Below are 21,160 nucleotides of genomic sequence, written 5' to 3' on the forward strand. Positions count from 1 at the left end.
TCTCACGATGCGTGGGCAGAACCAAACAAAACCCAACCAAACAAGCGCGCACGGGCTCAATCGGGGGTGGGGTGGATGTGGGACTCTCTCCCCGACGGGTTGCATCCAGCAGCCGTTTCCCCGAGGTGGCGGAGCAGCAACAGGGCGATTGATCACAGCCCAAGTTTGCGCGCCGCTCGCTCGCTCTTGCTGCAGGGATTTGGGAACTGGCTGGCTGCGTGCAAAGCAGCTCCGGGTGACGCGCGCAGGCCACGCTCGGGAGTCTTCCTCGCTGCCTTTGTTTCTCCCGCGCCGCCTGCCGCAGTCTCCCAACTCCTGTTTTTGCACTTGGGCTCGTCCCGCCAAGGCGCCCCGCCCCGCCCCCTGCCTCGGAGCGCCGCCCTCGCCTCGGGGGCCGGCGTCGCCTGGCCGCGCGACCCCCCGCCCCCTCCCGCTGGCTGCCCTCGCCACGCCCCCAGCCCTCGCGCTCTCCCCCCTCTCTCGGGCGCCGGGACTTCCCTTCCCCGCTCGCGCTCCATTCAGTGCCCCTGGCGCTGCGCTGCGCTTGTCGCCGCCGCTGCCGCTGTCCTCGGCATGTCCCTGAGCGGCGCTCCGGCTGCCAGTGGGAGCTCGTAGGCGGCGGGCTGGGGAAGCCCTCGCCTTGCCGTGCGTCTCGCGTGCCTCGGGGATGGAGGGCGCCGGAGGCGGGCGCCGAGCGTGAAGAGAGCGTGGTGTGCGGGGGAGCAGCAGCAGCCGGCTCGGAAAGTCCGTCAAGTCAGTCGGCCAGGCAGGCAGGCGAGGAGGCAGCCACCCCGCCATGGAAGCGCAGCCGGCAGCGGCCCCCGCGGCAGCGGCCCCCCAGGTCGCGGCGGCCCCCGGCGCGGCGCCCTCGGAGCCTGCCAAGGATACGGACCGGCAGCTGCGCCTTCGGCTCTGCGTCCTCAACGAGATCCTGGGCACGGAGAGGGACTACGTGTGCACCCTGCGCTTCTTGCAGTCGGTGAGTGGCAAGGGCGGGAGGGGGGCATCGGGGGCAGAGGAAAGGTCGCGCCGATGGGCGCGAGGACGAGGGTCAGCTGAGCGACTGCGGCGCGCTGTGGACGCGCTCGGGCCGAACCGGACGGTTAGGTCGTGGAAAGGGTCGTTTCCACCCTGCACGGCGCGGACACACTTGAGAAGAGTCTCCGTGAGGATTGGAACTTTGCAGGGTTGCGTTGCTGCCTCGCGAGTTGGAGGATCGACTCCCTCTGGGTGGGCAGAAGGGATCGGTGGCTCCCCAAGGAGTTGGGAGTGTTGAGAGTTGGCCCCATCCTGCACACCGGCGGCTTGGAGGTTGGGGTAGTGGGTTCAGGCGCGCGCGGAGGGGGGAACCCAGCTCAGGATTGGTGTTTTTTTTGGGGGGGGGAGAGGGTGCCGTGCCTTGGACAGTCACATTGCCCGAAGGCAGTACCGTATGCATGCCCCCACTGCTTTTGCGCACTGAGATGGGGTTGCATGTTCTGTTTTGAGAAGGAGCTGAGTGTTGGGAACTGTGGTGGATACCGGCATGCAACTAGAGGACGCAGCGGAGCCTTCCTGCGCTAGTGGAAAACGAGTGGATGTTTTTGCAAGCTGAGCTTGTCAAAGACAGGAGAGCGCTTCCGTCCCGCGGAACGGGAACTGAGGTGGAACTGAGGCGGTTGCTTGCTAGCCGTGGGGTTCCCGGTGGGTGGCTAGTGGCAACAGCCCATGCTGGGAAAACTGAGCCTTGTTGGCAGACGCTAGGTGTAGTTTTTAAATCCTCCCTTTCAATATCCAAAGGCTTTCAAGATGTTTACACAGATGATCGTTCCTGAGATAGTTCAGAAGGTGCCTGAGCTGGCAAAAGAGGGAGCCCTTTGCAAACAACAGTGACCTAGTACTAGCACGATTTTTTTAAAAAAAGAACAAAGTGATAAAATTACTTCCTGTCTTAAGCTTAAGCCTAAGGGTGGCTGCTGTTTTTTGAAGCTTCTATTGACATCATTCATTTGGAAGATGTTGACTAGGATGTTGTGTGCGCTTTATACTTTGCATTTTCTGTATTCCCCCACCAAACAATAATTGGCTCTCTCAGAGACCCTTTTGCTTTTAATTTGAAAGTTATTTTTTCTTCTCACTCTTGCAACCTGGCTTCCAGCAGCCTTCCTTGCTTGAGTGTGGTTTCTCCCTGAGAACGTATATCTATTGCTTCATAATAGTAAATATAGATATGTTATTGCCGTGGGAGGCTGTCCGCCCATGTGGGGGTAATTCGTTTCCCCATGCAAATTGAAAAGTTTCAGGAAATGACTTTCCCATCTGGGTAGTTCTCATTTATTTTGCTGCCATGGCACTTGGAACTCATTAGCATTACACCACACTTCTCCCTTTGCACAAAACACAACCCCTTTGTGGCTAACACTATCCTCCCACTGTTCCAAAGCTCTGAGAAAGAACAGTTGATTGTGAGCATTGCCTGCAAACATCCGCAGTTGTGCTAGCTTTCTAGCTTCTTTGTTAATAGCACAGCAAGCATGCACTGGGATAGCCTTTCTGTGAGTGCATCATGCCCATTCTGCACTGACATCATATGCTGTTCAGGCTTGAAGAGTCAGTACCCTGGTGTGTTTATGCACAATGGCTACATCTAGATAAGACAATTGTATTGTTTTCTACGTAGGGTTGCCTTCAAACACAGTTGGGAAACTTTAAAGCAGTGCAAAATTTGGCTGCCAGAATTCAGTGTCAGCGAGGCTTGGCAGTTTGACCAGATTGCACTGATTTGGATCAGTTGCATTTGTTACCCGTTTGTTTCATTTTAAGTGCTAGTGCTAATTTTTGGTCTAGGGATGGAGACTCTGTGACCTTCCAGATAGCGCTGGATTACGACTCCCATAATCCCTGATCTTTGTGCATCCTGGGTCTGATGGGAGTGGCACTTCAAGAACATCTGGATGCCCTGAGATTCCCCATCCTTGGGTGCCTTAGAACCCAGTGTATTTGAAGAACCACATATTGCCATATGAATTTGCCTGGGCTCTAAGTACCACTGGAGCTGATTGGTGCCAGGGAACAGGGCCTGTTCAGTAGTGGCACCACAATTCCCTCTGCTGGGAACTCTGGTTGGCACTGTTTCTTGCAACCAGATGGTAAAGATTTGTTTATTCTGCCAAGGCTTTTGTCACTTCTATTGCTATATGTTTAATTTTTTAACTACTGTACGTGTTTTATATCCCATTGTTTTGTTTTGAATATTTTCACTGCAATTCTGTGGGATAGAAATAAAATATTCTGGGTTATATGCAACATACTCGAGGTACACCCACTGAAATCAATGGACTTAAGTAACATCAGGAAATGTGCATCTTTTAGAGGGTTATTGTTTATTGGAAGCATTTTTACTCTGCTTTTCAGCAATAATAATGATAATAAAATTTACTAGAAGGGCATGCAAAGTCACAAGACAGTCCCTGCCCTCAGGCTGACAGTCTAAAAAGCATGACACGAAAGGAAAAGGGAGTAGGAAAGAGGAGAAAAGTAAATTCAGCCACTGGTACTTCTTTACAGAGTTCTTTAGTGATCTCTGCAGACTGTTCTTGCTTCAGGTAACACGTATAACCATTGTTCACAAGTTCTGCTTTTCACTCCTTAAAACAGAGATGGGGATCTGTGGCTGTTTAGCTGTTGTTGGACTCCAACTCCCATCAGTCCCAGCCAGCATAGCCAGTGGTGAGGGAAGATGAGTGTTGTAGTCCAGCAACATCTGAAAGGCCATAGATCCCCTATCGGTGCCCTAAAATGTCACTACACACATTTACTAGCTGGTAGTCTGAAGACACCACTTCCTCACTTGTCTACCATGGATCCTGCCCTGTGACAAAACGTAGATACTACCACATCATGGTACACGTAGTGCCACCCTGCTACAGTCCATTTACTTTTCCAACATCTTTCATGTCTCTCAGTGAAACTGACATCCTGGTGGTAGGGAAAGGTATGCCAATTTTGTAAGTGCATCAGGGTGTTACTTTAAAAATTAATACAGGTACATATTAAACATAGTACCGTTCTTTCTGATACACATGCACTGCACATGCAATACACATGCAATACAGGGCCGGCCCTTTCATTAGTCAAAGTGAGGTAGCTGACTCAGGGTGGATAATAATAATACGGTAATAATAATAATAATAATAATAATAATAATAATAATAATAATAATTTATTTATACCCGCCCATCTGGCTGGGTTTCCCTAGCCACTCTGGGTGGCTTCCAGAATAATATTTTGATTCATCAAAAATTAAAAGCTTCCCTAAACAGGGCTGCCTTCAGTTGTCTTCTAAAAGTCTGATAGTTGTTTATTTCTTTGACATCTGGAAGACAGGACCACGTGTGTCAGCCACAGCCTGCTCTGCGCTCACTGAGCTAACCATCACCCTTGGATGTAGCAGAGGATGTTAACCCATCCCCAACGTTCAGATAACATTCAACTGCCAGACCAGTCAGCTTTTGTACAGGGAATGGTGGACATGATATCCCCTTTGCTTCAGGCTGCAAAATGTCTTGAGCTGGTCTTTGTAGGGTGGAGGAGAAAATAGCCTTGCTAGATTGCCGTGGTCATTGAAGAGAAATAAGGTCGTGACACACTATGAAGGAAACAGATAACAAAATCGCAGGAAGGCTGAAAAGCAGTTGTAAGTCCACTTTCCTCCTTGGTAGGGGTGGGGTTGTTGGGATCCCAACTCCCATCACACCCAGCCAGCATGCAAAATGGTCAGGAATGTTGGGAGTTGTATTCCTACCAACATCTGGAGGGCCACAAGTTCCCTGCTTTATGGCCTCAGTCAATTTCGAAATGGGGCCAGTACATTTAAAACTGCATTAATGCCATTCACACATGCACACTAACAGGGAAAGAGTAATACATTTGATATTGGATGAAGTTGCCCCTTAGAGTAGGTAGCCCCTTCTGTTTTCCTCAGATTGTTTGTAAGACCACGTCTGCTACGGGTTGCTGTGCAGAAAAGGATTTTCTTCCTATCTGTCCCCACTGTCTAGCACCATGAACTCACTGACATAACAGTTGATTGGAAAAGTTATAGTTGCTTTAAGGGCTGACACCAACTTCAGTCCTGGTTTCTCTCTATCTATGGTTTGAACACAAAGAGTATGTAATCTTCCAAACCTCCCAATTACAGAGGCTGCTGGCTTTGTGTTCTTGAAGTTCTGTTTTTGTGGAATGCGCTGCTATAAAAAGCGCATGTCGCTCAACCATCAAGACTGCTGTCCCACCCCAGACAAACCAAACCCAAGTTTTTCTGTCCCAAGTATTGAGTGGTTTTTGTCATCCGCAGGCTAGGCTACTGGTTATTGGTTGTTTGCCAGGAATGAGCTGAGCGCATTTAACTTTGACATGTCACAGTTTGATAGATACTTGTAGGATCATTCTTCTAACTGGGAGGATGCTTTTCGTGTTCATCTGTGTGTGTATGTGCATGCTAGGATGTCACGGGAGAGAGTTGTTAAATAATCTGGATGTTTATTGGGTCAACAGTGCTGAACTAGATGGAGCAATGGTCTGATATGGTATAAAGAAAGTTCCTGTGTACCTGCGTAGGTATTCTTATGGATATAGGATATATAAAAATGCCACACTTACTACATGAGCCAGCTGATTCACATGTAGGACGACCGTGTCAGAAATCAGTGTCTTGGTTGTTGTACTGATGACTTGCTAACTCTACATGCAGAGGACCAGCTCCTGTGGCAAGTGGGTTTATGCATAATGATGTGCATGCAGAACAGTTTCACAGACAAGTACTGTTGTGCTGGTTTCTGCTCTGAACATCTCACCTTAGCATTCGTTCCTGTGAGGCTCCACCTGCAGCCCGAATGGTTCATCTTAAACCTAGGTGACGGTCATCACAATGGAATGTCTATTCACCGAAGGTTGGAGTAACTGACCTATGGGGATCCCCTTCAGGTGCTATGATTCTTTGATGTCAACTACATTGCTTGACTGTAGCTTGGTGGTGTTACAACGATTCACTTGTCCTAGTATGCAAGAAGGAGAAACACGCACCGTGGAAATGGAATTAACTGTGGACTAAGGCAGAGGTTTTTAAACTGTGGCTACCAGCCTGGCACCCAGGAATTTCCATGTAGTCGCAATTGAACCCATACCAGTAGTAAACACGCCCTGCACCTGGGGGATTTCAAACTGCTCTTAGGCAGCTTGGCTTAGGAGGGATACCCTATTGCCTTAAGTGGGAAAAGTATGCTAGTTGTGAACAGCCCACAATCTCTTGTCAACTTTTGGGAATTGTAGAGTTGGAAGAGACCCTGAGGATCATCTAAGTCCAACTGCTTGCAATGCAGGAATATGCAGCTGGCCCATATGGGGATCCAACCTGCAACTTTGGTGTTATCAGCAACACTTTCTAACCAACTTGGCTAACTCCCTGGAGTGTATTAGTGCAGGAACAGGACTGGGGTGTGCCCCCCCCCCCCACAACACTCTAGTCAACATCTCTGAGTGTTTTATTTACATAGGCCATGTCTTTTGGTAAGCATCTTGATAGAAGAAATGTGGCGTAACACATAGAGTGGACCATTGGAAAAGGACCATTTGTAATTCAAAGCAGCTTCCGGATACCTGCATACAACTGTGCAAGAGCATCAGTGAGGTCCAAATAGCTATATAGAGTGCCATACTTTGACTAGAGCTCCCTGGATTCAGACTTCACTGAGCCATAAGTCTGTTGGGTGCCCTTAGGCCAGTTTCTGTCTCTCATCACAACCCCTACATTACAGAGTTGTTGTGTTGATAGAATGTGATAACCACAGGAGTGCCATTTTTGGAAGAAGGCTAGGAGACAAAGGTAATAAATAACTCTACCGAAGCCTTCATAAGGTGGCCTTCAAATGCTGTTGGGCCACATCTCCCACTATGCTGGTTGGAGCCATGGTTTAGTGGCTGGAAGACAGCTGGTTGGGGAACAATGCTCCATCCTACATTACAACTTGGTCGGACATAAACCTTGTGCATGGCTGAATTCTTCTTTTCACTCCTATTGTACTCAGTTTAAATCTCTTAACGTCAGTGCTTTTTTCTGGGGGGGGGGTATGCAGGGGTACGCATACCCCTAAACATTTTGTGAATCTTTGTACTTTTGCCCATTTGCTGTGTGTATTTTCCCCAGTTTGAACTATAAAGTGGTGATTTTCTTGAGTCAAAATGACAGTACCTCTAAACATTTTTTTAAAAAGCACTGCTTAACGTAAAGCTCATATATGAACACAGTGCAAGGAAGCTTTTCTTTACTCGTGCAAGATTGCCATCCTCGTGTGAACTGCAGGCTTTCCGTGTAAGTGCTGGTGATGTGTGTCTGGATTTTGTGGTTTGGGCTGGTGCCCCCTTGTTAAATATTTACCATTCAAGCTCCAGACTTCACTTAGTTCTCTCCATAAATAATGCTAAAAGGAGCAAACAGCCAAATTCAATGCGTAGTGAGGCAAGAGCTTTGCAGGGGCTTCCGGGCTTCCGTGGTAATGTAAAAGAATCCTCTTCTGTGTTTGATGCTGTAGGCTTGCTTATAAATCAGACTGTGTTACTGAGAGCATTTTTCTTTTCTTTCTTTTTTAAGGAGGGAACTTTCCTTGGAAGACTAGCATGTGGTTATGGAGCAGTTAAGGGAAAGGTTTTCTTTTGTGTGTGCCTACAGACCTTTCCCCTGTGCTTGGTGGGGGTTCTCCCCCTCACACACAGAGGCCCCGTTTTTTATTTGCTTTGTATAAAGGATTCCACAGCCTTTATTTTACTTCTGTGGGTCAAAAGGGGGGAGTGAGAGAGGAGGGGCTGGAGGAGAGAGAGCATCTTGGAAATTACAGAATAGGACTTTTTTTTTTAATTCCCCCCCCAAAAGCCACAGTACTTGTCACAATGCTTTCCTGAACAGTGCAGTGAAATGCTATTACAGCCTCTTTTGTTTTATTTACAATAAAATATTTGATAGGCTTATTTGCAGAGCGATCAACAGTTTACAGTGCTGAGAAGCAGGTCCGTGCTGGATTGTTTTGGACTGTAAAATTTTGAGTTTTGAAAGGCTGTATCGTGGTTTTTATCTTTGACATGCTTCACTGAATGCCTGTTGCTGAATTCTCAGCAGCTGGATGGATGGCATCCAAACAGAAGGATGCATGAGTGAGATTCAGTTCTGGGTGCTATTGGGAAGGCAAGGGTTTACTGCTGCTCCCCACCCCATACCCTCTCCAGTCTTCTCAGGCTGCACTGTCTGTTGCTTCAGAGGGGTCTCTTGGGAGGAGCTTTTCAGCAGGTGCAAGGCTGCAGTGGAAGGAAAGGAGAGGAAAGCTCTCCATAGGGATGTAAGGACTCTGTGAATCCTAACCTGTATGTTAGAAAGGGAAATTTTGTTCTCACAAAAATATTGCCTGTTACTTAGTGCAAGCAGAACCTGCAATAAAAATGCTGCAGTGTGGAGGTGCTCCTGTTCTTGACGCCAGCCAGTCATGCTCTCTTCCTGGATACTCCATTTCTCTCTGTCTCTCTCGCTCAATGTTTTTCAATTCCGTATGCCTTGAGCATGCTCAGTCCTCATCGATCTATTTTTTTGTACCCCCTTGCCCTCTTTTATTATTATTTTTAAATCTGCTAATATTAGGGTTTCCCAGCCTTTCTGTTAACCTCTCTCTTGTCCATGGATGGTTCAGTTTAGGCTATGTAAGGATATATAGTGCATAAAAATAAGTGCACAATTAGTATATAGGACTTGATAGAAATTATACTTTCAAGCTTATTTTACTGAATAGATTTTTTTTTAAAAGCACACCATTTTTTAACACCCCCCCATTGTTAAAATGCTGTGCATGGCTAGGACTGCAGCTTAACAGCCCCATTTTAGCCCTGTATACTTGGGAGGGGGTCTTTTGATTACAGTGGGATCCCCTTCCCAGTAGGCATGTTTAGGATCGTGACCCAAGTGTGTTTTATGTATCCTGGGGCTCAGCATGGATTGCATTTGAGGTGTGGCCAGATAGAAAGTACAGTGGGATAGAAAGACAAGTTTTATTGTAGTAGCACATTTGGAAAAAACAGAAAAGGATTTTTCTGCCCCAAGTCAAGCCGGCTAAGCATTTTTGCCCTGAATGGTACATGCAGACCTCTTTGTCAGCCCCATTTCTACAAGAAGAGAGGAGATATTACATTCATGAGGATTTCAGCTAAGGCCCCTTTCCTCTATAATATAAAACATGTGTGGGAAGAACTTTATTATTAAGCCTGAGCATAGCCCTATAGGTGATGCTTCTGGTTGAAAACGTTCCATTAACACACCAAAATCCTTTATATAGTCGGTTTAAAATACTGAAGGAGAAGCAGCAGCCCCAGATGCTGACGCAGATAAAGAAATCTGCGAAACAAGGAAGAGATAAAAAAGAAAACAAGACAAACGTCTTAATGTCAACATTAGCGGGGAAATAAGATGCTTTTCAGTTAGATGTGGGATAGTAATTATTTCAATGGAAACATCTGGTGACATCCTAAATCACAAAGCCTAGAGAATGTTACGAACCTCTTACCTTTTGTTTTGTTTTGTTTGGACAATCAACCAGGATTGAGTTTACCGCATTGTTTAAAATTAAGGTTTCTGGACGTCTCTTACATTTTACTGTGATCTTTGCAACCCTGACTTAGGATGTGCTTACAGGGAGTCCCATTGAACTACTTTTGAGTTAGACATGTATAGGATTGTGTTGTCAGGGGCCTTGTCTGCACGTAATGCTGCCAAACTGTGACTTGCCATGAAAGAGCAAGTGTGCTGGTGCACAGGGAAAAAACTGCAGTTGGTTTGCTGACTCCCTCACCTGTTGCACCACTGGGAGCTAAGCTATGGTTTGGCTTAGCATAATGTCCAAACTCAGGTTTGTCGCTTGTTCCTCACCTCCCTGGCAACTCGCTGTACGTTGACTAGAGAATCTATATTGTGAGGCGACTAATACATATAAATAACAACAACAACAACAAATAAATAATAGTATCGTTTTCTTAAAAGCTGAGTTGAACAATGTTTTAGTTGTAGCTGCATCCTTGTCTAATTATTATGGTGGGGAGTCTTTTGTGGTGGAATCTGAAGTTCTTTCACTACCTATTGTGTAGCACACATACTGCCATCAGATAAAATATACCCACATCCTTTTGGCATATATCTATCTATCTATCTCCAGGCGCTCTGCTAAATATTTAGCTTTTTGGTATCTGTGACAACATCTGCATGTTTGAATCTCTTTTCAGAAACTTCACCCTGGTCTGTGATTGGTTCCTGTGGCTGCTAAAAGAAATCTTTGGCCCGGCTGCTTTTGGGCGATGGTTTCCTGGGCCTTGCTCTGCCCTGTGCCTCTTTTTAGGTTCCGGAGGTGCTGATAATAAAGCTTCAGCTTGCTGGGGAAGGTTGAACCATCTGTTTTGTGTAAAAACAAGTTGTTTCTTTTCCTGCAAGGCGGAGGAAGGGAGGGAGGTGGTGAAAGAAAGAGAAGGGCAGACCTAAACGAGCCTTCCTGTTTTCGTCGCTGTTGTCGGTCAGATGCATTTGCTTGGCAATTGCCACAAGGTGTCTGTCTGAAAGGCAGCTGGGTTGGTGCATTCTCATTCTGAAAGCCGGTGCTTGTTATCTTAGTTCAAGATGTTTCCTTCTGCAACAGCATCCTCCTCCCTTCCAGCGCTCCCTTGTGTCTAGCAGCACGGGGAAAGAGACACAGCCAAAGGGAGGGAATGTCTCTAGGAAGCAGTTTAGCCATGGGAGGCCAGTCATACATTTCCCCTGCGGAAAGCAACCTGGATGTAGGAAATGAAGGGAAAAGGCAGGCAATTTACTCCTTTGAAACATCTGATTGCTATTCTTCAATCAGCCCCAAAGCTAATTCATTCCTGCACATGCAGATGATGGCCATGGCTGCATAACTCTGTGCTTGCTGAGCATTTGGATCCTATTTGGTTTTTTGAGCAGAAATCCGCAAAAGACTAGGGGTGCCACACACTTATCGGGAAGCGGGTCCCCGTGAACATGATGGGGTTAACGTCCAAGTCAACGTGAGTTCCAAGTAAGCGCTCATAATTAAACAACGGAATTCGATTCCACCAGAAACAGTGATGTGATGGCCGCCAGCTTGGGTGGCTTTAAAAGAGGTTCAGAGAAATTCCTGGAGGATAAGGCTACTAGCTACAATTGCTGCTAGCCACAATGGCTATACCTCCACTATCAGAGGCAGCATGACTCTGAATACCAGTTGCTGTCAAATCATAGCTTGGGCAGGTGTTGTTGTGCCCGGGTCCTATGGCCACAGTACGAACAGGATGCTGGACTAAATGGGCTCCAGCTGGACTCTTATGCTGTTTGGATTGAGCTACAGGCGAAGGTTAGGGAATCGTGCAAAAACAACCAGATGCACAGATATTTTATTTTTAAAGGAGGGCGTGAATGAGGAAGTCAAAGACAAAGCAAGTGTGAGAACTTTATAAAATCTAGCATTTCCCCCTACCCAAGGCCTACCAGCTACCTCTAGTTCCCAGATTGGAAATGGTTCCTTCCCCTTGATATTTTTATTCCTTTTATTTTTTGGATTCTCCCTGCTAGGGAAATCATCCTTTGCAGTTCCGAGCATGATGGCTTTAATTTTCCTTTATGCAGCAAATAGTGTCTGTGGATGTTAATAGCCCTGACCTCTCAAGCCCCATAGAGCTTGCAGAGCTCTGTGTTTTGGGGACTGATAAGGCCTCCTTAGCTTTATAATAACCAACACAGGCCTAGTTTATGATGTTTTCTATGCTCTTCCATTCACCACGTTGGCCCAAATGGGCACAGGAGTGCTTTGATCATGGAAGGATGTACAGCTTCGGACTCCTGGGTGGTGTTGCCAAGGGCCTAGGCTAGATTTCCCCCTCCCCACCTGCCAAATGGGGCAGATAATAATCCCTACCTCATGCCGTGTTACGAGCTTTTGTTAATTAAGTTTTTGTGAAAAAAAAGTGCTGCAGGTTTCTCAGATTAAAGGGGAGCTGAGTAATGACTGCTCTGTAATAAAGTCGGCTCTAACGGCCTCTTGTCTCGATGGCTATAAAAGCAAAGGCCCGCTTTCGAAAGGGAGATAATGATCAGTGTTGCTGTGTGATGCGTCCTGTGGTTTTTACGGTCGCCTGCTCAGAGCTGATATTGGGCTGTTCAGCTCGTGCCTCAGGAGACCTCTTGTGTGTACCCTCCCCAAATCACATAGAGTGCCCCCCTCCCCAGTTAAGATTGGAATGAGGGACGCTGAGCTTCAGCTTAATTGTTTTTGTGTTTAACAATGGCAACGAGGACGGGAGCCATGTAAAGAAATTCTACAACTTTCTCTTGGCGGGACTGGTCCAGTTCAGACGTTTTATTTTGGCAGAAATGCTCACTCCCCCGGCTCCCTCATCCCAGTACTACAAATCAGTTTGGTCGGTTGTTTTAAAAGGATTATGTTATTGTTTTAAATTTGAGTTCTTGTAAGGTTCCTTCAGGTCTACATGGAGCCACGAAAAATAGATAAATATGACTAAAGCACTGACTTTGAAATGCCTTACCTTGCCCTAGTTTTCTTGAGAAGAACGGGGGGGGGGGGATATAATTTTGTCCGGAGTGTGCATTTAAGCATTCATTCCAGTATCTCAGTCTTCATGGGAAGAAAGAACCATGCTACAGTAGAACCAAGGAGGAAACCGATCTTGAGGCCTAGCATCATGACCAAAGAGAAATGAGATGCCAATATTAAAGTGGACAGCTGTGATTGGAGATAGTGGGTTGGATCCAGTGTTAGTTCTGCTCAGAGTAGAATCATTGAAATTAATGGACATGACTAACTAATGTTCGTTAATTTCAGTCCTCAAGTCTTCTTTCAGTTGGATGCAGCTTAGGTAGATACAACCAAATACATTGTGTTGTGTTTTTCATTATTTATGGCCCCAGTGAAATTGGGTACAGGACAGGGGCAACCTGAGGTTCATTCTTCAATCTTTCATTTCAGATTTTTTTGTGAACTTCCCTTGAGAGGGCTTGACTTAGAAGTATTTTGTATTCTGTATTTTGAATCCTCCTACCTCACATTGCAGGGACGCGGGTGGCGCTGTGGGTAAAACCTCAGCGCCTAGGACTTGCCGATCGTATGGTCGGCGGTTCGAATCCCCGCGGCGGGGTGAGCTCCCGTCGTTCGGTCCCAGCTCCTGCCCACCTAGCAGTTCGAAAGCACCCCTAAGTGCAAGTAGATAAATAGGGACCGCTTTATAGTGGGAAGGTAAACGGCGTTTCCATGTGCTGCGCTGGTGCTGGCTCGCCAGAGCAGATTCGTCACGCTGGCCACATGACCCGGAAGTGTCTCCGGACAGCGCTGGCCCCCGGCCTCTTAAGTGAGATGGGCGCACAACCCCAGAGTCGGACACGACTGGCCCGTACGTGCAGGGGTACCTTTACCTTTACCTCACATTGCAAGGCTTGAGCTGGTTGCTTGAATTAGACATCCAGGGTCATGTTTAATGGAGTTAAACCACTTTACAAATTTAGAAATGGACTCTCAAAGGCGCCAGTAGTTGATACAAAGCCCCTCCTTACCTTCACTTGGCCAAAAAATAAACCAACAAGAGCACAATTCATGGTGAAGTTGGACATTGATCATGAGCACTTGCACTAGTATAGTGTTGTCTCACTTGTCAATTTTCCTTGGTCAAGTTGCTAGACTGCAACATTTTGCTTCTGTTTGCTTCTTGCTTGTTTTGCAGCATGGCTGTTTGCTTGGCTTTTTCACCGGCTCAGTTTCAGTTTGAAACAGAGCTCCCCAAAGACTTAATGGTAGAAAAACCTTTCTCAATCTGGCACCCTCCCAATGTTTTGGACTACAACTCCCATCAGCCTAAGTCCAAAACACCTAGGAGTTGCCAGGTTGGGGAAAGCCACTCCAAAATTTGCCTGGGATATCAGGGCTCAGACCTGGCACAGGTGACAGGGGACACAGGTGGCGTAGTGGTCTAAACCACTGCGCTCTGGTTTCCATCACTGTGTTCCATTGCACGAGTAGCTGTTTAGTCATGCTGGCCACATGACCTGGAAAGCTGTCTGTGGACAAACACCGACTCCCTCGGCCTGAAAAGCAAGATGAGCGCCGCACCCCATAGTTGCCTTTAACTGGACTTAACCGTCCAGGGGTCCTTTACCTTTTTTACCTTTACACGTGACATACAGTGGTACCTCGGTTACGTACTTAATTCATTCTGGAGGTTCGTTCTTAACCTGAAACTGTTCTTAACCTGAAGCACCACTTTATCTAATGGGGCCTCCCGCTGCTGCTGCACCGCCGCTGCACGATTTCTGTTCTCATCCTGAAGCAAAGTTCTTAACCCGAGGTAATGTTTCTGGGTTAGAGGAGTCTGTAACCTGAACCGTATGTAACCTGAAGAGTATGTTACCCGAGGTACCACTGTATAAGAATCAAGACTATTTGTAAGCCCTCCACCCCAGTTCCTCCTCTGTATCTGATCAGGAGCTCCTCCAATGCCCATTAGGAAGTCTTGAACTGCTGAGGCAACTCATTTTAAATAGCAGCCTGCCTTTTGCCATTTGTTCCTGCTGCTCCTGCAGCAGCCCGGCCACCTCTAAGTACCTCAGGAGTGCCAGTTGTCTGACCATGTGTCATCATCAGCTTTGACTCTGGCAAGGGATTGGTGGAGCAGGGTGTGAGTTTGTGTGTGGTTCTTTTCCAGGCTCTCTGGTGCCTTTGCGGCTGATCTCCTTTGCAGAAGCCTTGCAGCAGCTGGAGGGAGTGCAAAGGAAGTGCAAAGACCCACATTAAAGAACCTTTACAGAGTTAAGAGAACAAAAACAGGCAGAAACACTGAACCAATGGTGCCGCTGGCTCCTTTCCTAGGGAAATGATTTGAAAGACTCCTCTGTAGTTTTTGCACAGTTCCTGCACAGTGGCTTGACAGTTCCTGACTTTTCACTGAAATGCAGTACTCACACACAGTCCTGAATTTAAGTAGCATTTTTAATCTGTCGTAAGCAACGATAAAACCCTCCCTATTGTTGTCACTGAGTGCACTTTGCAGAGTGCATAACTCGGTGTGTTAAATAGGTTAGCATTGCTGAGTGTGGTAAAATGTGGAGGGTAGGCCAGATTTTAATCTTCAGGCTAAAAGAACAGTGTGGAACTGTGGCCTTTCTTTTTTGCAATAAAGTATTGGCTAATGTGCTTCATTTCAACAGGATTACAGCTTGGCAGACCAATAACATTTAGTTTTAAGTGCATGGATTTCTGTGGGATTCCAAAACAGAGAGATCCAAAGGGTAGAATTTGGTACTGAGTGTGTTCATCTGAACAGAGAGATTGCCAGGGTTTTGGCTAAAAAAAGTAAGAAACTGTGCTGCATGTATGATCTGTGTTTTCTTTGAGCCCTTCCCTCCATCAGCAGGTGTCACCATTCTCTTTTTCCACACTTTTCCCCTGCCTTGTTTTGATTTGCGTTCTGGAATCAAATTACTACAAACATAAGAGAAACTTCCAGCCAATCTCAACACTGGCAGGAAAATACACTAATACACAAACTTTCTAACACTAAAACAAGGGCCCACAGCATATAGAAAAACTAAATAATTTGGGTGGTAGCCAACGTTTGCCCTACTTAGAGTAGACCCATGGAAATTAATGATGCAACTTTTTGTATCCAGAGAGCTATCCTAAGACTTCCTCCGTGTTATCTAGTACCCATCTGGTTTTATATAGAATAACAAAATCTTTATACCCTTTCAGTGCACATTCTAAAAGTACTTACAGATAGGATGTAACCCTAAAAGCATTTACCTGTTCTATACAGTCTCTTTTTCTAATGCACAAATCTCTTTATGCACAAATACAGAGTTTATGCTTCCATTTCATGAATGTCCTAACACTCGGGTAGTTGTTCTTACCCACACATTCACAGCAGGTATGTTAAACGATAGGTGCCATCTATTATTTTACAATGTTAAAGGCAAATAAAAGGTTTGGGAGGCCATATGACACCTGTGTGCTTTGGGGAAGGGACCACAACTCACTGGTAGGACAGCTGTTTTGCACGCACAAGGTTCCCAGGTCCAGTCCCTGGGATCTCCTGTTAAAGGAGTCAGGGATCAGGTGACCTTAGACTGGCAACCCATTGCCAGTAATATGAGACAGCACTGGCCTACAGGAACAGATAATCTGACCTGGTCTAAGGCATATTCTGGGTCCTTTATTAAGTAGCGTCTTCAGGTTCAGCTATCCATATGCTTTGTTTAGTCCCCTTCTTAAGAAGCTTTCAAAATATGTCACCAAATATACAGCTCCCCTCCTTGTCGATTTCCTTTTATTCCCGGAGCATATTTGCAAAGTGCCATTATTTCTTGCTACGAAACCGTTCACTGTCATGATGCTAAAACTCTGGCTGAGGCCGTTTTCTGGCCTCCTATTGGAGGCTTGTCAGGTTCCTCCACTGCTGCCTTTTTAGCTGTGCAGAATCCAGAGCCTTTTGTTTGGGGCTTTGGATGACAGGAAAGAATGTGCAGTTCATTAGTGCTGGTCATTTACTTCCAACCACTTTTGTATTGGGGTTGGACACTTAATCCGTGTTTGCACAGCAGTCTTTTCTGTTCTGTGCTCTGAATTGGCTCAGGATCTCTTGACAGATGTAGTCTTCTGGTTGGTACTATTTCAGGGCACACGAGAGGTTTAAAATGCTGAAATGCCACCTCAAGCTTTACACTGTTTCCTCCCCTTTGGCGGTCACGGTTCCTTCCCCCTTCTCTCCCCTTTGCAACTTCTTCCTGTGATTCACGTCTCCTCCCCATCACTTGCAGAGATGTGCATGCATCTCCAAAACCTGGCTTTTGCTAGTTGAATGTAAACAAGGTGGAAGTCTGGCTTGGGCAAGCTGTGGCTGTTGCATGTCTCGTTGCTAAGAGACTTGCTCACAAGGGTGGGGAACCCTTTTCTACCTAAGGGACATATTCTTTCTGGGGCAACCGTGGGTGCTACGTTCAGGGATGGGCAGGACTAGAGGCAAGAGCGGGCAGCTCTTTTCGTAGGCTGTATGTACAGTCCTCTCAGTAGGCTCTCGTTCTAGGGCTGGAGATATGAGATACAAGCTGATACTGAGCTAGACGCTGCAGTGGAGTGACTGATGCAAAAGTGAGGGGCGGGGGAACAGTGCCAGGGCTCCCTCCTCTGGGAAATGAGAAGCTTTTCTAAGTAGGAACCAATCCCTCCCACCCCACAGCTGATGGCCAGATGTCAAGATGCTGATAGCTGCTGATTGGCAGCTTTTGGGATGGCAAAGAAATAGGGGGTGGACCAATCTGGCCTTTGCACTTGTTCATGTGTGAAAATTGCACGCACTTCTGCAGCGTTTACAAGCCATCTGGAAGCTCGATCCATTGGGAGGTAGTGATGGGCTCGGCTTTTTGTTTCTGTATCCCTTGAGCTTCAGAGAAAAGCAAAAGCCTTCTAGGTGTTTGGGTGGCTAAGGTGACATTGGGAATGCCAGTTCTGTGGAACGACTTGTGTTCACAGCAGCACAAGCAGAGTCCTGACTTGTAGGTGAGTGTGGGACGGGCAAAGCTGTGGCAGGTTTTGCAATCCTGACCAACAGCCAGAAGCGTGGTTAGGTTGGGGAGGGGGATTAGTCACTTGGCATGCATATGAATTTGTCTTGTTTTGAGTCTAGTCAGTGGTCCATCTTGCTGCAGTGGTTCTTCACAGGGTCTCTGGTACAGGCCTTTCTACCCATGCTACGAGGGATCATTTAACCAAAGATGCCAAGAATAGAACCTGGGACTTTTGGGATGCGGAGCTTGCATATGCTTCAGGCAGCTGTTTGTCTGTTCTAGTGTTTATTAAGAACAGGAAGGTGCACAGGAAGAGACTTCTGTTCAACAAGGCACTCCCCCCTTCCTTGTATGACAGTGAAGTCAACTGTGCTGATTTCATGGCCAATGCAGATGCCAGCTGATGTCATGCTTTGGCACAGGACCTGCTAGGAACAGTCCAGCATGGACCTTTCTAGTTAAAAGGGTCAGGTAGCAGATGATGAGTAACATCCCTGCCTGAGATCGAGGAGAGCTGCTGCCAGTCAGAGTGGATCATATTGGGCTAGATGGGCCAAAGTCGTGACCTAGAATAAGGCAGTTTCTTATGTTTCTATGTTCCAGGTTTAGGGAGCAATGCGGCAGCAGCACTGTGGTGCAAGGATGCTGCAGGGTCTGGAGTGGCAATGCATTTCACAGTCTTACAGAGGCTGTGTGTGCATGCGCGTGTGTGCATGTGCAGCCGAAGTGAAGCTTAGAATCTCCAGGTAGAGAAATTCAAATGCAGATGCCTGAATTGTATGCCAACATATATCTTTCTGTAAAAAGGTAAAGGGACCCTTGACCATTAGGTCCAGTCGTGGCCGACTCTGGGGTTGCGGCGCTCATCTCGCTTTATTGGCCGAGGGAGCCAGTGTACAGCTTCCGGGTCATGACTAAGCCGCTTCTGGTGAACCAGAGCAGTGCACAGAAACGCCTTTTACCTTCCCGCCAGAGTGGTACCTATTTATCTACTTGCACTTTGACGTGCTTTCGAACTGCTAGGTTGGCAGGAGCAGGGACCGAGCAATGGGAGCTCACCCCGTCGCGGGGATTTGAACCGCCGACCTTCTGATCGGCAAGTCCTAGGCTCTGTGGTTTAACCCAAAGCGCCACCCGCATCCCTATCTTTCTGTAGGCAAATTTAATAAGAGCTGGTATAGCGCAATGTCTAAGGTTGGAACCCTTAGCACACTTAATTGAGTAGAGCTTATAGGAAGACAGGAGTATAGGAATCTGCCTTATACTGAACCAGACCTACTGGTCTATCTAGCTTAGTATTGTCTACACTGACTGGAAGTGGCTCTCCAGGGTTTCAGGCAGGAAGTCTCTCTCAGACCTACCTGGAGATGCCAGGGTTTGGACCTGGGACCTTCTGCATACTGAGCAGATGTGCTACCACTGAGCTACGACCCTTCAAGGTTCTTGTAGTTCCTTCTGAGCTTAGGATTCGTTTGCATGAGTGTGAGCTATGAGCCAGGAAGTCCTGGGTCAGCCATGAATTTATTCAATGATCTTTGACAAACGGTTCTCTTAGCTTCAGCCGGCCCATCTTTGCAATAGGGGAAATATTCTTTACAGGTTTGCCGTAAGCATTACTGAGATAACGTATATGAAACATTCATAGCACCCCTCAAAAAACTATGCAAATAATAAGTATTGTCAACAGCACCTAATATTAAAGCTGAGATGAGGATTGTGCATGGGTTTTAAGCAGAAAGGAAACGCCTGGTCCTTAGCATCCGGCCCAATAACCTTTCCCTTGAACCTTTGTCACAATTCTCTGCTTTGGCATGCCAGCGCTTGAGCTCTGCTTGGCATCTGTCTGCTCCACCTGCTAGAGACAGCGTTTTGTGCTGTGCTCAATGAGTTCAACAGCTGTTTTACCAGGCAGCTGGAACAGAATTAGTAGCATGACTGAGTAGTTAAGCTTTGGAGCTCCCATGCTGGAGACTGGAGTTGCTGTGGCCTCATGTCACCTCTCCACCGACTTAGTTCACACAATAAACAGCACCTCCTGTGCATCCAATCTTCTTCCACCCCCTAAAGCAGGGATGGGGAGCTTCTGGCCTTTCAGATGGTGTTGGGCTTCATCAGCTCCAGCCAGCATGGCTAGTGGTCAGGGATGGTGGGAATTGCGGTCCAGTGACATGTGGAGCTTCCCCACCTCTGCTTTAAAACCACATGCAGCCATGCTTCCAGCCGCTGGCGTTTTCTGTGTAAGCTGCTCTTGCAGTTTCCCTCTCATCTGAAAAACTAAGAGGCTGTGAATTCATGGAGCTTGTTTCTTCGCCACCTCTTTGGAGCCATTAATTTAAGATGTGCTTTTTTTTTTTTTTTTACTTTGAGGTTCCATCTCTTTTCCTTTGAAAACAGCAATGTGAAATTGTCAGGTTTGTTAAAACGCTGCTCTTTGCCCTAAAGCTTGTGCCACAATTGATTTCTAAAAGCTCTTTTTATGTTCTTCTCTTTATCAAAAATGTCTTTTAGAAAGAATTCGGAGGACGGTGGAGAGTTAAATCCATAAATGAAATCGATAATAGTAGTGGGTAGGCAAATTGCTTTAGTGAAACTTTTCCCCAGGCTCTTTGGCTTAGTTGAGCTGCCATGGCCAAACTATAGGATAATGATCGCCTATACACAACTGCCTTTGCGAAGGAGGCCAGTCATTATTATTTGTGCAACCACTTTTCCTTTCTAACTCTGGCCAGGAAGGGAATCCAGAACCCGGGCAAGGTAGCCCCCATTAGCATCTTCTTGTCTCTAAAGGCTGGGGCAGCCTGCTGTCCCCATCTTTCCCCTAAGGCACAAGCAGGTAGCATAACTCTGAGCAGCTTGGCAGGTAGGTAGTAAAGGATTGAAGCCTAAGGTGGCAGTCATATGTATGGACAATTACCTGGTCTTACTTCTGAGTGGACGTGTGTAGGATTGTACTAAATAAAAAAATAGTCCAGTAGCACATTAGAGACCAACTATGTATGTTCTGGATATAAGCTTTCCTGTGCATGAACACGAAAGCTTATACCCAGATCATACTTAGTTGGTCTCTAACGTACTACTGGACAATTTTTTTATGTATTTCGACTGCGTCAGACCAACACAGCTACCTACCTGAATCTAGGATTGTACTGTCAAAGAAACACACTGTGCCTGCAAATTTCTCTTGGAGCTTGCCCCCACCTACCTGAACGAAAGTAGCTATTTATATTTCCATTTCCGCTTTAATTGAATACTTCGGTCCACTTCAGCTGTCATGATTGGAGTATCTTTGCCAGGCTGGAGAGATGCATGTTCCCAAATGCCATTTGGTTCAATTGATAACCCTTATCCAAAATGGTTGACCCTTGCTCTGGACTATCACGGCACCAAAGAGCATGATAAATGGCATTCACTATATGACAATATAGTGGAACAGTCTTCCTCGGGAAGCTGCGGACTCTCCTTCCTTGGAGGTTTTTAAGCAGCGGTTGGATGGCCATCTGTCATGGATGCTTTAGCCAAGGTTCCTGCATTGCAGGC

The 21,160-nt window shown here is 46.7% G+C and overlaps 1 protein-coding gene across 1 annotated transcript in view; it reads left to right on the forward strand.

Moving 5' to 3' along the window:
- The first annotated feature begins 540 nt into the window (after nt 1-540).
- Nucleotides 541-21,160, forward strand: part of PREX1 (phosphatidylinositol-3,4,5-trisphosphate dependent Rac exchange factor 1) — a 245,342-nt gene continuing 224,722 nt past the window's right edge. Inside the window, exon 1 of the mRNA XM_081195969.1 lies at nt 541-979. Within this exon, the coding sequence (XP_081052095.1) occupies nt 797-979 (183 nt within the window). The 5' untranslated portion in view covers nt 541-796. The remainder of the gene's footprint in view (nt 980-21,160) is intronic.

This window comes from Podarcis bocagei (genome assembly GCF_964188305.1).
Source record: "Podarcis bocagei genome assembly, chromosome: 5".
NCBI lineage: Eukaryota > Metazoa > Chordata > Lepidosauria > Squamata > Lacertidae > Podarcis > Podarcis bocagei.